General features: G+C 39.2%; 1 protein-coding gene across 2 annotated transcripts in view; it reads left to right on the forward strand.

Moving 5' to 3' along the window:
- Positions 1-15,052, forward strand: part of CTPS2 (CTP synthase 2) — a 1,454,337-nt gene extending 1,439,285 nt beyond the window's left edge. For both annotated transcript variants that reach the window (XM_086934328.1, XM_086934329.1), the window contains exon 18: positions 14,585-15,052. In XM_086934328.1, the coding sequence (XP_086790454.1) occupies positions 14,585-14,651 (67 nt within the window). In that variant the 3' untranslated portion in view covers positions 14,652-15,052. The remainder of the gene's footprint in view (positions 1-14,584) is intronic.
- The last annotated feature ends 408 nt before the right edge of the window (positions 15,053-15,460 follow it).

A 15,460-nucleotide genomic window follows, 5' to 3' on the forward strand; every position in this document is an offset into this window, starting at 1 on the left:
CATACAAATGCAGGGGGGTACCATAGGTACCCCCCATGTGCACCCCCCACCCCCCCTTCACCTAGGGGGCCCGCAACGTGCCCCCGCAGTGAAGTTACACATGCTTTTCCATGGCAGAAAAGCCGCCGCGGAAAAGCATGTTTGCAGGCACATACTAATCTGGCGGACGGTGTCTGAGAGACACCGTCACCAGATTAGTGCTTTTCCTCCGCGGTTGTAAGCCAACCGCGGAGGAAAAGCTGCGGACGGAAAACCGGGACCCACCAGCCATCCTAATGTGGCGGTGGGTCTTTGGTGGGTCCGCTGCGGATTTTCCGCATCCTCCTGGGCCGGCGGTGGCTTCCGCCGGGCCGGAGGATGCGGAAAATCCGCAATCATATTGAGCCCCTATAAATGGTGTGAAACCTATGTTTTTTTCAGTGAATTTAATAGGTTTTTTAAATGCTAATTCCTAACTATAACTGGTGTGAAACCTATGGTTTTTTCAGTGAATTTCATAGGTTTTTTAAATGCTAATTCCTAACTATAACTGGTGTGAAACCTATGGTTTTTTTCAGTGAATTTCATAGGTTTTTTAAATGCTAATTCCTAACTATATATAGGGCCTCAAACCTATGAAATGTAATATTTTTTATAATGAATCCTATATTGTATATTTATATAATACTTTTTTTTTTTTTTAAATTTTTGCCCTGGTGCGTTCCGGTGCGCGCCCCGGTGTGCGCACTGGAAAGTGCATTTTTTCGGAGCACCCCGGGTCGCGCACAGGTGAGTGTCCCGTTAGCGCTATTGCCGCGAACGAAAAAATCATGACGTATCGCGTAGCCGCGTGATACACACGGCGTAAGCGCACCCGGAAATACTCCAGCGAATACGATTGCGCAACGTAATCATCTGACGCGCCCGGGGGCGCATCGCGTAAGCGCGTCGGGTCATGTGACCTAAAAATAACACTTTTTATTGGTGCAGAACAGTTTTGGTTTCTAAATGATGAAAGCCCGGGTCATGTGACCTGAAAATACCACTTTTCATTGGTTCAGGACAGTTTTTTTTTTTTCCTTATTCTGACTTTGTCCTTTGACTGAGGAAGATCTGTTTGGAAATCTATCAGAAATATTTTGTACTTTAAAATTGCTACAGTAGCAGCAGCAGCTGGCGCATCTGCACCACCACCACCACCAAGAGGACCATCACAACATTACATTGGTGGTCAAGAGGAGGAGGAGGAGGAGGAGGAGGAGGAGGAGGAAGGGAGAAGGTGGCTGCCAGAAGACAATACCCCATACAAGCCAAGGCAGCACATTGTATGGGAGTTTTTTTCTATCCCAGAGGGCAAGAAAAAAGTAAATGCGCCCATGGCGACTTGCCTAATCTGTGGCATGGAACTTTCAAGGGGAACCCTAACAAAAAATATTCTTTTGGTAATAATACCATGATTAGACACATGCAGCGCAAGCATCCGAACAACTATTCTGCCGCAGAGGTGAGAGAACTGGCCAGTAACCCTCCCCAATCTTCAACCACCACCTCCAAAAGAAAGCAACCCATTCCATCGGGACCAGAGACAAGGGAGACTATCCCTTGCGGTTTGGGGAATTCAGAATTACATGTATTTTTTGTGATAAGACCATCTCCTATGGTGAACAGAGCATAAAGCTCATCCTCCTTGCTGGTGACAACCACAATTGGCCCAAAAAACCCTAATTTTTTCCTGATTTTTTTTTTGCTCCACTTGAGACATTTTCAATTCCCTGTTTTTTGTTTCTCCCCATAAAAATAACAAAAATATATAAAATAGTTCATAAAAGCCAAAAAAAGTACAAAATGTTCAAAACACATTAAAAAAATATAAAACAACAAAAAGAAGAAAAAAACAGTTCTTTTTAGAACTACCTCCAATTTTTAAAAAAAGGCTAAATTTTTTAAAAACTCTATCATTCTTTTTTCCCATGTAATGCTTCCCGGTAGGCTCCGCGGTGCGCCTACCGGGCGCTCCCCCCACGCAAATCAAAAAAAAATTTTTTTTTTACCCTGCGGGGCCCTTTTATAGCCCCCACATCAAACCTAGGGGGTCAGGAGGGGTCTACTCTGTCCCCTTATGGTCATTTCCCCCTTTGTTTTTGCCACCTCCTGTGTCTCGATCCTACCGGGACACAAGATGGCGGCCACTCCGGACTGTTTGAAATGTTTACAGACACCCGAGAGCCAATCAGGTTTCCGCGCGCGAACTCGCGTAGCGCGCTGGTTAGCGCCCCGGTGCGCGTACCGGGGAGCGCTTATAGATATATATATTTTTTTGAACCAAATTACTCAAAATTCACTGGAGCACATATCTTGAGACATAGCAAAGGCACATCGGGCTACCAGTCCCTACAATTTTGCCAAGTTTGGTGGAAATCCATTCAGCCGTTCGGGCTAAAAGTGAGGTCGACCGCCCTATGGAAATTAACATGGGAAAAACACTTTTTGGGACCCCCCTTTTATCTCGGCCCCCGCTTGACAAATCCCCCCCAAACTTTCAGGGAAGGACCAGGGCGCCGCGAGGCAAATGTGAGGAAATTTTCAGGCAAGTTCCTCAACCGGCGATAAAGTTATTCACAATAGAATGTTGAGATTTTGCATTGAAAATAATCCTAACTATAACTACCTACTGGCGACCGCCAGTAGGTAATAAATATATATGTAATCAATAAGAGACTTACATGCAAGACTGAATATGTAGTCTATGTCTTGCAATGCCCTTGTGGACTCCAATATGTGGGCAGTACCCGTCTGCCCGCCCACAAGCACATTTTACAACATCTAAGGGCAATATCTGGAAAAGACCAAGCTTACCCAGTGGCTAGGCACTTCGAATCAGTACATAATAGTGACCCCAGTAGCCTACAGTATTTTCTTGTTGACTCTGTTTTACTTCTGAAAAGAGGTCGAAATAGGGACGCAAAATTGCGTCTATTGGAAACTAGATTCATCCTAGAGCTCAACAGTAAGAATCCTGGAGGTTTAAATGCCAGCGAGGACCTGTACACCTGCCTCTAGTCAATGTTAACCTGTTCCTGTTATAACGTAGTCACTGTAAAAAACTTTTTATAATACTTCTGGATAAATGATGAGTTACTGACGAGTTCCCCTATAAAGGGTTTCGATTTTTAACCTGACTTTGCAGCCTGTTATAATCTGAAGTATGTTTTTAATGTTAGCACTAGCACTTTTCACTTAACTATTTTGTTTGATCTGCAGTATCCTTAAAAGGGTAATTTATAGGTGCATTATCGCATTGGATTTACGAGCTTGTGTTGCATTGGACTATACCCACAGGGGTATTATTTTTATAACAGTGTGATCTACATTCGGTTCCTGAAATGAATTAAAATGTTATCTTTGGGTTCTTATAACATCAACCATTGTAGTTTTATGTGTATATAGTGTAGATACTTATATGCATATGGTGTAGATACTTATATGTGATATAATGTATATATATATGAATTTTTGAAGTGGAGTTGGAAATTTTAATAAGTGTAAATATATGAATTTAATCATATGCACTTTTCTAATTTAGTACATCCCTCAATCTGTCTGTTATATGTTCATTATTCGAACCCCTAGGGCACTATGCCCTTTATCTTTTGCTGGATCCATGTAGTATTTTCTCACTGTTTACTAACAGCACAGTTGTATCCATTCAAGCATTTGCACTTTAAATTCCCTTGTTTGTGTCCATGGCACGCTATGTGATCAAGCCTCATTGTTGGAGGCGAAACACGTCATGGTGGAATGCAGGCTGAGATTCTGGCACGAATAAAGCACTGAAGAAACTGCACTCACGTTGTGGTCTCGCTCCTTTCGTTGTTCTGCGGGGAAGCAGGAGGTAAACAGCAACTTTTGGAATATATATATATATATATATATATATATATATATATATATATATATATATATATTACCTACTGGTGGTCGCCAGTAGGTATATATAGTTAGGATTTTTTTCCTATGGGATTTCTGAAAATTCTATGTGGAATAACTTTGGCGTTTGTGGACGGAATTGGCTGAAATTTTCAGGAAAATGGCACATTTTGTTTCTGAGCGTTCTCTGGGGGGGTTTCGTGAAGTGGGGCCGAGAAAAAAGGGGGGTCCAAAACGTGTTTTTAACATTGAGTTTTTCATAGGGCGGTTGGACTCACTTTTAGCTCGAACGGCCGAATGGATTTACACAAAACTTGGCAAAATTGTAGATATGGTTTGCCCGACGTGCCTTTGCTATGTCTCAATATATGTGCTCCAGTGGATTTTGAGAAATTAACGTTTTAAAAAACAGATATATCTGTGACAGCGTCCCGGTTAGCGCCCCGGTTCGCGTACCTGACGCGTAACGGAACTTCGCGAAGTGAAGCTGATTGGCTCTCCGGTGTCTGTCAACATTCTAAACAGTCCGGACCGGCCGCCATCTTGTCTCTCGGTAGGATCGAGAGACAAGAGGAGGAGAAAAAACAAAGTGGGAAATGAGCATAAGGGGGCAGATTACATCCTCCCTTACCCCCTAGGTTTGATGAGGGGGCTTTAAAAGGGTCCCGCGGGTCCAAAAAAAAGAAATATATTATCTTTTTTTTTCGGGGGGAGCGCTCGGTACGCGCACCGGGAAGCAGTCCGGGAAGCGTAATATTGGGAAAATGGGATGAAAGAATGTTCAAATATTGTATGTTTATTGATTGTTCTTTTTGTTTTTTTTATTTTGTTTTTTTATTTAAGTACCAAGATGTAGGTACCAATGCAGAGTCTAAAAATAAAAATACACCTTTTTCTTTGTTAAAATGTTGCATGTTGTTTCTGAAGTTATTGTGGTATATGGAATTCATACCATAGTTTGTCAGGAAAGCAGAAACACCATGGAGGCAGGAGATGATAAAGAGATGTTAAATACACTTTGGAGATAATATAGTGGAAGAAAGGAAGTAAATATGAGCAAAGTTACTATGTAACACAAAAAAGTTGCACAGTATATTTAAAGTCTGATTTTACATTATAATCAATTTGCTACTAGTTTACAAAATACATATAAAAATGAATAATGTCTCAAAGAATTTCTGAATTATTAAATACACATTTCTTTTTCTGATTCTTTTTCAAAATTAAAAAGAACTTCTAATAATTCATTGTCAGTTTTTTTTTCATTTTCGAGTAGGAAATCTACAGATTCCACACATTGCAGAAGTTCAAAGTCCCGTGAATCATCATAGAATTCAGAGTCAATTTCTGTATCTGTGTTGCTTCCTGCAACAATTTCCAAGTTAGTTTTGTTCTCTACTTCCATTTTTGTGCTGTAAAACAAATTTTTAAAAAATATATCAGTACAGGTAGGGCACTGTTGGGTTTAAGTACAGACAGGTAGTTTTTTTTTTTTAAGCAGTGATTTTATCTTTGGGCAGTGTATGGTATCAGACTGGAAGTAGAAATATAAAAAAATGTATGTGAAAAAGCCTAAGTTAATTCTTAATTATACAAGACAAGCCTAAGTCTATCCATAACTAAAACAGAGAAGTCTATCTTATTCTATAACTATTACAGAGGGATAGTATATAACTAAAAGAAAATGTTTTCCTAATTAACTTAAAGTCCAGAACATACTTCAGTTTTTAAAATATCATCTTACCAATCAAAAAGAAGTTTAAGTTCTCAGTTGAAATGCACTTGATATGTACTTCAGGAGGTAGTAGTCAAAATGGCTGTGTTTCTCTCTCTTTCTTTATATATATTCAGGTACATAACCAATCAAATGTCATGAAATAATAGAAGATATTGAAAGTAGCATTTTGATTGGTTGTCAATTCTAACACTTCATAAGTCTTTTTGTTAGGTAATTTACCTCAGGATATTTAATCAGGCTTACAGCATAATTTTCTCAATGGAATTCCATCAAATTTGGGTAAATGGTAGGGACTGCTATGTAGTAGGCCCTATTCTATATTTTATGAAAGTGTCTGTAGTAGTTTTTCTGTAAATTACTTTCCCACCTTTTTTTATCGAGCGCTTACCGGTGCACTCCCCGGTACGCGAACCGGCAGCGTTACGGGAGTTCTTCATTTTGTGTATCGGTAGAATTGATACGTAAGATGGAGGACAAACAATGTACGGAATGGGTAGAAGGGGGCACGGTAGACACTTTGTGACCCTCTAGGTTTTCTGAGGGGGGATTAGGACGCTGATATATGAAAAAATACAAAAATTAAATTTTTGAAAATTTCGCGGGGGGAGCACCCGGTATTCGCACCGGTAAGCGAACCGGGAAGCGTACTTTGGTGAAGAAAAAAAAATTGTAAAAGATAAACGTTTTGAATGATCAGAGGTAGGGTAGCTCTGAAAAGAGCTATTGTGTTCTGTGGCTAATTTAGGTACCTACAAGTAGGTTCCAATGCACACTTCATCGTAGAAGTGCACACCATCTCTTCTGTAGATGTGTTGAATGTTGTGGAAAAAATTGATTGGACCACTTACATTTTTGTCTTTCACATATATTGGAATATACCAAGGCAGTTTGGGGAAAAAGTGTCATTTAAAAGAAGAATACATTTTACAGCTTTTGATATTTGCTATTAAAAAACCATTGAAATTCACTGAAAATACCATAGGTTATAGACCATATATAGTTAGGAATTAGCATTTACAAAACCTTATTTTACTCACACAAAACCATTGAAATTTGCATATATAGTTAGTTGCACTAACTATATATCGCGCACCCGCAATCCACTGCTGATCATGTCCCATATTACATCATTCATGACATGGTCAGTGACATCACTGATGACATCACTGATGACATCTCAAATGACATCACTGATGACATCACTGAAGACATCATCCAGTGACTGTATTTTTCTTTAAAGTTAAAATATGTCTTACATATAGAAGAATGAGTGGATGTATAAGTGTCTGGATGAAGGATTTAGTAGGTGCATGACTGACTGTATGAGAGAGTGATTAAATGTGTCTCACTGAGTGCATGGGTTAGTGACTAAACTGTCTTAATTTGTGCATCATTATGTCTGTTGTTCTGTAAACTGCTGCTTGTGTTGATCATTTGCTATATGAGTAACTATATGGGTTATTGATTGGTTGCCCAAGTATTTGTATGGGAGAGTGAGTGTGTGTGTGGGGGTGGCTGGGAGGTGTGTGGCTCTGTGCATAGATGTGTGAACAGTTGATTCACTAGATGTATGGGTTCAAACTTCAGGTGGAAACAGCTGTATGGGCAGTTGACTGTGTGCATGAGTGTATTGGTGAGTGAATGGATATCTCAGTGCTACATGTCAAAGTAAGTACATATGTAAAACACAGTACATGTGAGAGTTGACATATATAAATAACTGTTCATAAGAGCCAGTGAATGTGTGAGTGGCTGTATGGATCATTGTGAGCTTGTATCAGGGATTGTATAAGAGAGTAAATATGTGTTAGTATATGTTTGAATAAGTAAGGTGTGTATAACTGTATAGTTGAGGAAATGGAGGTGTGATTGATTCGTTGCCTGACTGACTAGGTGTGTGAGTAACTCCATGGATGAGTGACAGTCTGTGAGTGTCTGCTAACACTGAGTGTATCTAAGGTTATATTAGAGTCTGAAGAGTTTCATCGTATTATCACATGAGTGATGTCATCAGTGATGTGATCAGTGATGTCATTTGAGTTGTTAACAGTGATGTCATCAGTGATGTCATTTGAGATGTCATCAGTGATGTCATCAGTGATGTCACTGACCATATCATGAATGATGTAATATGTGACATGATCAGCAGTGGATTGCGGGTGCGCGATATATAGTTAGTGCAACTAACTATATATGCGAATTTCAATGGTTTTGTGTGAGTAAAATAAGTTTTTGTAAATGCTAATTCCTAACTATGTATGGTCTATAACCTATGGTTTTTTCAGTGAATATATATATATATATATATATATATATATACATCCAGTTTCAAAGAACTTTCCTCCTCCAGAAAGTTTCACGGGCACTGCAGATATGCAGCAAAACGGTATTTATTGCAGCAAAGTGAAGCAACGCATTTCAACTTTCGCCTTGATCATGTTTGGTGATAGGCATACATTTGCATATGTTTAATAACACAAAATAGTGAAAATAAACAACAGACCATAACCCCAAAGTGGTAAAGCGAACATAATATGGCGGCCATCTTAGCATCGTTATTTACAAACAGTCTCTGTGGGCTTTCGCATTACATATTAAAATTGTTGGTTTTTAAATAAAGTTGTCCATTAACACAACGCATAAAAGAACCCAAGAATCATGCACAAGTGGGCAGGCGCTACACGTGTGTGGTGTATAACCCACCAAATGCCACATAATGCCAAAAAATAATGACGACATGTCGCTAAAGAGCCATTACATATACATCTTGCCCCCAAGGGTTTGAGTATGATTTTTTGTGCGGCTTTTGGACGTTGCAATTTAGATTAACATCATTCTCATTCTGTTATATTTCGCCCAAGTGGACATGGCATGCGGGTAATACTACGCATATTACTGAGATTTGTAAATATAAACGGCTAATGGACGTTAAATATTTTGAGTGTTGACCCAGTAACTGATTCAATTTTATATCATCCTTCACAAGATTTAACAGTTGAGTTGATGAGAGAAATTGGTTGATAGCAATGCAGATCTGACTGGTCTCCCTTTTTAAACATTGGCACTAATGCAGTAGAGGACCAGGAAGGAGATAATAAAAGAACATTCAAACTGTTAAAAATATTAGTGAATAGGGGAGCTCAGATGTTGTGATTACATTTAAATAAATCAACCGGAACTCCATCCTGCAAAGAGGCTTTATTTGGAGGACTTTCTAGAAGGGGTGAGTTACTAATTAAAGGTATAATTTTAAATGTTCATTTTGTGCTTTTAGTTTTTAATCATTTATATAAAGTATGATATATTTAAAATATTTGTTTATGTTTATGGACATATATGTTATATTTAATTTATACATATATATGTAATATTAATTGTATTAATTTAGGATAGGGAATATTATATCTAAGCTTTTTAAAGTTAAACATTTTCCCTTCTTACAATTGAGTGGGAATAGTACTTCTGACCCTTTCAAAATCCAACCCATTCTCTACTGTTGCTTATGTTTGAGAGGGAATAGTAAATCTAACCTCTCCACAGTCTAGCACTTTTCCTGCTTTTGGTCTGGCTGGAGTAGGAGTATAGCATTTTTATCAGATTTTTCCAACTGTTTTAGTTATATATATTTTGTTTGAACTTTAAGGGTTCTATTAGGATAGCGTGCGGCCCGGCGGTGGCGATCCACCCGCCATCCATACCTGATTTACCCTTGCCACATTAGAATGGTGGGGTGTACCGCGGTGGACGAAAAGACTGTCTGCCGCTTTTCCGCTGGCCGGATGGCCCTCAATATGGTGGTGGTGCCTTGCAGGCACCACCATCCATATTATGATACCTGTCTTTCCATGGCGGATTTTCTGCCATGAAAGGGCATGAATAGATTGGCATTGGGGGCCTGTTGTGGGCCCTTGGGAGGGTGGGGAGGTGGGAGGGGTGGGGGCTGCACTAGGGGGGGTACCTATAGTACCACCCTCCATTGGCATTCACACAGTGGCAAGTACCGCACGGTGCCTGTCACATTGTGCATGCCAATGCACTACATGCATATTTTGCATTGCTGTGGGTGCTGCATACAGCACCGCCCGCCGCAATGTCAAATATGCGGGATCCGACCGCCAGGGTGGCGGTCGCATCCTAATTGCCATGGTGGGAAAGCCGCACCTCTGGCAGTTGGTCCCGTGTACCGTTACGCCATCGTAATAGACCCCTTATAGTTTTCAAGTAAATTCTTTTGTTATTATTTTGATTTTGTAGTATATTTTATTTTCGTTTTTGTTATTGTATACATTTTGTAATTTCTTTTTATATCCAGTGTTTGTAAAGGTAATGGTAAATCATTTTTATTACTATTTTTATAATGTATGTTTAAATTATATTTTTAACTTATATATATACATTTTTAAAATGATTTTAAAATATATATTTATGTTTGTATGTTATACTTTTAGTATATATTTGCATATTATACGTTTATATTTTAAAATGTACTATCATTTTTAAAGTTAGTATTTCTTATAAGAAGTTAATATAATCTTGAACAGTTAAAATTGGATATGCTTACCTATTTTTGATGATATTTTATATGTCAGTATTTTTTATTCTTATCCATGCCCTTGGGCCACTGCACGTGCTGCATTATTGCACCTTTGATATAGCAATGCTTTCTTTCAAGGAGCTGTTTGTCGCTTTGGTAGTCAGTCTGCACATACACTTCAGAAAAGTGCCTCTGTTTAATGTTTAATGTAGCTGGTATGTGAACAGGCAGCACCAGCACTTCAGTATGCTACTTTGAAATGCGCTGAAGAGAAATGTTCATTTTGACCAAGATTCCGTGTTTTTTCACTCTGTCGAGGGCTAAACTGGTTGTTGATGTCTCCCATCCCAGATGGAGCCAATAATGAAGAAAAGGGCCTTTAACAACCTGAATAGTCCTAAGCAGAAGAGATATAAGGCTATTAGAACATTCCATCCCCTGAAAGCAGAATGTTCTAAATTAAAAAGGGAAAAAAAGAAAGACAAGCATTGAAATGCTGGAGCACAGGCTCTGTGCCAGCAATTTCTATCCCTGAGAAACTCCATTGTCTTCAGAAGAGTTATCAGCATTCTAGTATTCTAATAAACGAATGTTTTCATATTTTCTGCTGATATTGGATAACTTGAAATGTGAACCGTAGGTTTGCTGCTTTTTCCTTCATCTTTGGTTACGTAATGTTAGTAAGAGATTGTACTAGTTATGCCAATACACTCCGGTGTGATAGTTTTACTTTTATTGTGAAACCCTTAATAAACAGTGAATTAAAAAGGAGATGTGAATGGTAGGTGAAAATGATGTTGAAACAAACATTTTTGACAATTTTTGGGCACGCTGATGTTTTTAACTCTTCATACACTGTATAGATTAATTTGATGAATAGCAGAATCCATGGGGCATAATATCAAGAAACGGCGTTAAAATTATCGCCGCTTTAGTGGCAGAAAACGGCCGCTAAAGCAGCGATAATGGGCTTGATAATATGCCCTTGGGAATTCCAATAGAAGCCCATGTTTTGGTGTCAACATGGGATTCTATAGGAATTCTCAAAGGTGTATTATCAAGCTCATTATCGCCGCTTTAGCTGCAGTTTTCTGCTGCTAAAGCGGCGATAATTTTAACGCCGTGCTTGATAATATTCCCCCATATTTTAATAGACATCCTTGAGAAAGTTCTCATTGCGAGCTCTTGCTTCGACGTTATGAATAAAGAAAATAACATGTAATTGCCCAGGTGGGGATACTTAGCATTCACTGGGTCCACAACATCCATATTGGCTCCAGTCATCATCCGGGACACCTCCTCCATCAGCTCTTCCTCTTCACACGGTTTTCATTGAAGTGTAAAAGGAATAAGAACAAATGGCAATAGTGCACTTTTCACCATTCAAAAGCCTCAGTCGTTTTTGAAACAGTAAAAGTCACACAGGCACTAACGCCTCTATTGGCCTCACAGAATTTCAGGTTTATTACATTCATTTTGTTCTCTAGCGCAGTCATCCAACCATGACTCATTAGATAATACCAGAGGACACATCCCATTAGTGAAGCTTTTGCTTCAAGAGAGAGAATGGCTGTCATTGTAGATATTCTTGAACATTAAACTGAGCTCTCTTTGAACTGGAACTACTACTGCGTTATGGATAGGTCTGCAGTGATGTGCTGGAGGTCCTAACAGTGGGAAAATCCAACAATTAGAAAAACTTGATAATCACTGCCAGTTCAAGGATGGACAGTACTACATTTGCCAGGCCACACTCTTTGAGAGCTGTCCTGAATGTTTTATCTGGATAATTAAACCCAGTGGTCGAAGGTTTGCCTGTGCCTGGAAGTGCCAGGACACTCTAGTTGAGTAGCTGTGCGCTTTATAAATGTCATCATTCATGGAGATCAACTGCTCAGAAATTTACCAGCATTTTTCTTGACAGCTTGTACATCAGGCAGCAATAGATTTGCTATGAGTCTGCAAGCGTGTGCATGTGTCCCACCAATGAGGGGAAGTCACATAGCCACACTCCCACTGGGTAGACATGACTTGGGGCACACCTGGCACTACTCTTGCGTGGCTGGGTAGAGCGTTTTTTTTTAGGTAATCCTTTTATGCTTAGGCAGTACCACTTGGTGAAATGAAATACTGTGTAAGAATGGCTATTGAGTCAGTTATTATCTTCAACAGACTTATACCACCCACCCGTTGTAAAAATTTGCAGCTTTTCTTATGACCTGCCTTTAATATGAGCAACTGCATGTGTAGGCAGTCTGCCGGTATAACTGGTCAAATCGAATGTCCTAAAATACTTTGCAGCACATAACCAATTCACAAGCTAATCTGCTCTCGGGACTGGATGAGCATCAGTCTTGGTTATATTATTGAGGGCTCGGTATTCCACAAATAACTACATGTCAGTAGACCCTTGCTTTGGTGCTAGTAACACAGGACTAGACCAAGTACCACAAGATCTCTCAATGACCCTCATGTCCAATATCCTTGTGCATTAATGTGTTTCTGAACCCAGTCAAAGATTCTGTATTTTTTCTTCTTCACTGACACACTGTCAACTGTGTCTATGTCATGGGCATGCTCACTAGATTTTTATGCACCTCCAGTTTTACCCTGTTATTTATTCAGGAACAGGTTCATACAAGTCCCAGGATCAATTGATTTGTTGTTTGTTAGACCCTCAAACAGTCATGCTTCATAATCTAGTCTCGTCCTGGTCCCTTAAAACCAGAATGAGCTCAACCATATTCCAGGGAGTGCTTTTAGATATTGTGGAATGGGGTGTGAGGAAGATAAAAATGTCTTGAGATACCCCGGTATCCTTTTATTATTTCGGATCGCAGACAGGGTTAAAACGAAAAATCATAGGTGTTTCCGGTGGATTAGTATCCTTACACCTGTCTCATTGTTAACATGGTTCAGCCTTTCACAGTGTTCTCAAAGTGTCCCAGGCTCTCATCAGGACATTTGAAAAACACCATTTTAATTTTAATTATATAGTCCTACATCTAATGTCTATGGGTGTACAAGGACAAAAAAATACATTGACTTACGTGGTCTTACTTTGCCTCATTGGTTGAGTACCAATTAGTGCCTAGAAAGAATAAAATATTATGCCATCAATGATTCCTGTTAATGCCAAAGAGCATCTGTGGTCCCACCATATCTTCACATATCTGTAGAGTACTGTAACCCTGTGATTAAAACCATGACAAGCAGACACACACAAGTATGAAAGATGTTATAACCATGACGTAAAACATGACAACCAATTACATGCATGCTGGATGACCTTTTCATACCTTTGGATGGATCTTGTAGACAGAACAAGTTACATATAATGGGCCATTGACCCTGCTTAGGCGATAGCCAAGACCTCGCTTGCCACTTGAATACTATCATTCGCCATAAAGGAAAATTTTGTTCAATGCATCCTTCACATGTAAGAATCGATAATTATATTGTTAGGTTTGAGGCAACTTTGATGCCTTCAAATAGGTTTTTATCCCTATCAAGGGCTTCTACTGAGCAGCCTGTGGCTACGCATGCTGTTACTAAACATTATGAGATGGACTTTCTTTCTGGAGCAAATGTATTTTTTATCAGGCCATGAAGACTGCATCTTTGGCTAGACCTTTTGTGGGCATCATTGCTGCTACCCATCTCCACAAGTCTTTATGTTGTGGAGTCCTCCTGTGCATTGGCTTTGACGACCATACTGTAAAGATCAGTGCATTGTAACCCTTGCTGTTCTAGCCGTTATTAGGTCATCCTTTTGATTCTGGTGGGACTGGTGATGGGAGTCAGAGCTCCATTGGAACTATGAAGTCTACTGTAGATCTATTTTCGCCACCCATAAAATCTTAATTCCCTCAGTGTCCCACTTGTAATATCCCTCAGTAATCACTCCCCACAGAATTACCATTGCTTCCAGTTGCTCTGGCAGGTTGGAGTGTCCAAGGTGGGGTAAAGCTCCACAAATCTGGGGATCTCGTAATTTGGTCCTTAGTCCTGAAACTCTGTTCCCTCATATGCTCTCCAGCCATCTCCTGTTTTATATGCCTAAATACATGTATGATCCATGTATATTGAGAAATGGAAACTCATGCAGTAAAGGCTAACTACTCTTCATGATACGACACAGCAGTCAAAATTCTTTTTTGCTAATTTAGTAAAGAGTACCAACCTTGGTGCCACTGTTGAGAAGACTGGGCTTTCCTTGAAAATTACTACGGACAGTCTAACAGTGTATGCACCAAGTTGCAATAAGGGACTACTTGAATACCTTTAAAATGAGTTTCCCTAAAAAGAATTCTGGGTCACTCCCAAGACTTGAATGTGGGTGAGTTGTATGTGTAGAATGTATTTATTCTATGAACAACTTAGATGTTTGATATCTTTGATTCCAGGGACAGATACAGCGATTTCAGTGATGGCAGCTCTTCGGAAAAGGAACTTGAGTCAGATGTGAATTGAACATCCTGCAAGGGTTCAACTACCTACCGGTGTATCATCACAAGCACTCTGGCGTCGTAGCTTTGCCTCTTTATGCCTTCAACATTTTTGATCCAAACTACCTCTTCTACTGTTTGCTTTTATTATTCTCAATGTTTTTTCCTCTGAAAAATACAGTTTTATGTACAGAATATCTTTTCTGTAACTTACTTTCATAATATGGTTTTGTCCCCTAAGTACAAGTCTGTATTGTGCTGGGATGTGGCACATTTGTATGAATTCATTGACCATGCATACCAGTGTGTTCCTCCGATACAGTCATGACTTTTGTGAATTGTATTCTGTACTTTTTCCTGAATTATATCTTATGTTGATGTAAAACATGTATGATTTTAGAACAAACAAAGCTGCTAGCACTCTAATTTAATTTTGTTCTCACTTCTTCCTGTGTAATCTTTGATGTCTCCAACCTTATTCCTGCTATTTTTCATACGTAAACATCAAACTTAAAACTCGTGTTTTGTGTAAAGCTCCCTCAAAATGTGTCCCCACTGTTCGACAATTCGTTGTTTTTTTGTGCAAACCTGCTAAGTCTGCTTGGTAATAATTTATGACCCTCGATGCGATTGAGCAATGTAGCAAAAATCATATGAGGCTTCTAGGGGCTACCTTTAATGCACACAGTTTGTACCGAAATACCAGGATTTTGTGTAATAAATAATGTCGTTTCATTTTCAAACATTACATTTTTTATTAAATATACAAGTATTTTCTTCCCAAAAATAAACATTTCATGTTCAGAGGTACTACACAAAAGTTCCTTGGCCCTT

This window comes from Lissotriton vulgaris, chromosome 8 (assembly GCF_964263255.1).
Source record: "Lissotriton vulgaris chromosome 8, aLisVul1.2, whole genome shotgun sequence".
Lineage (NCBI taxonomy): Eukaryota > Metazoa > Chordata > Amphibia > Caudata > Salamandridae > Lissotriton > Lissotriton vulgaris.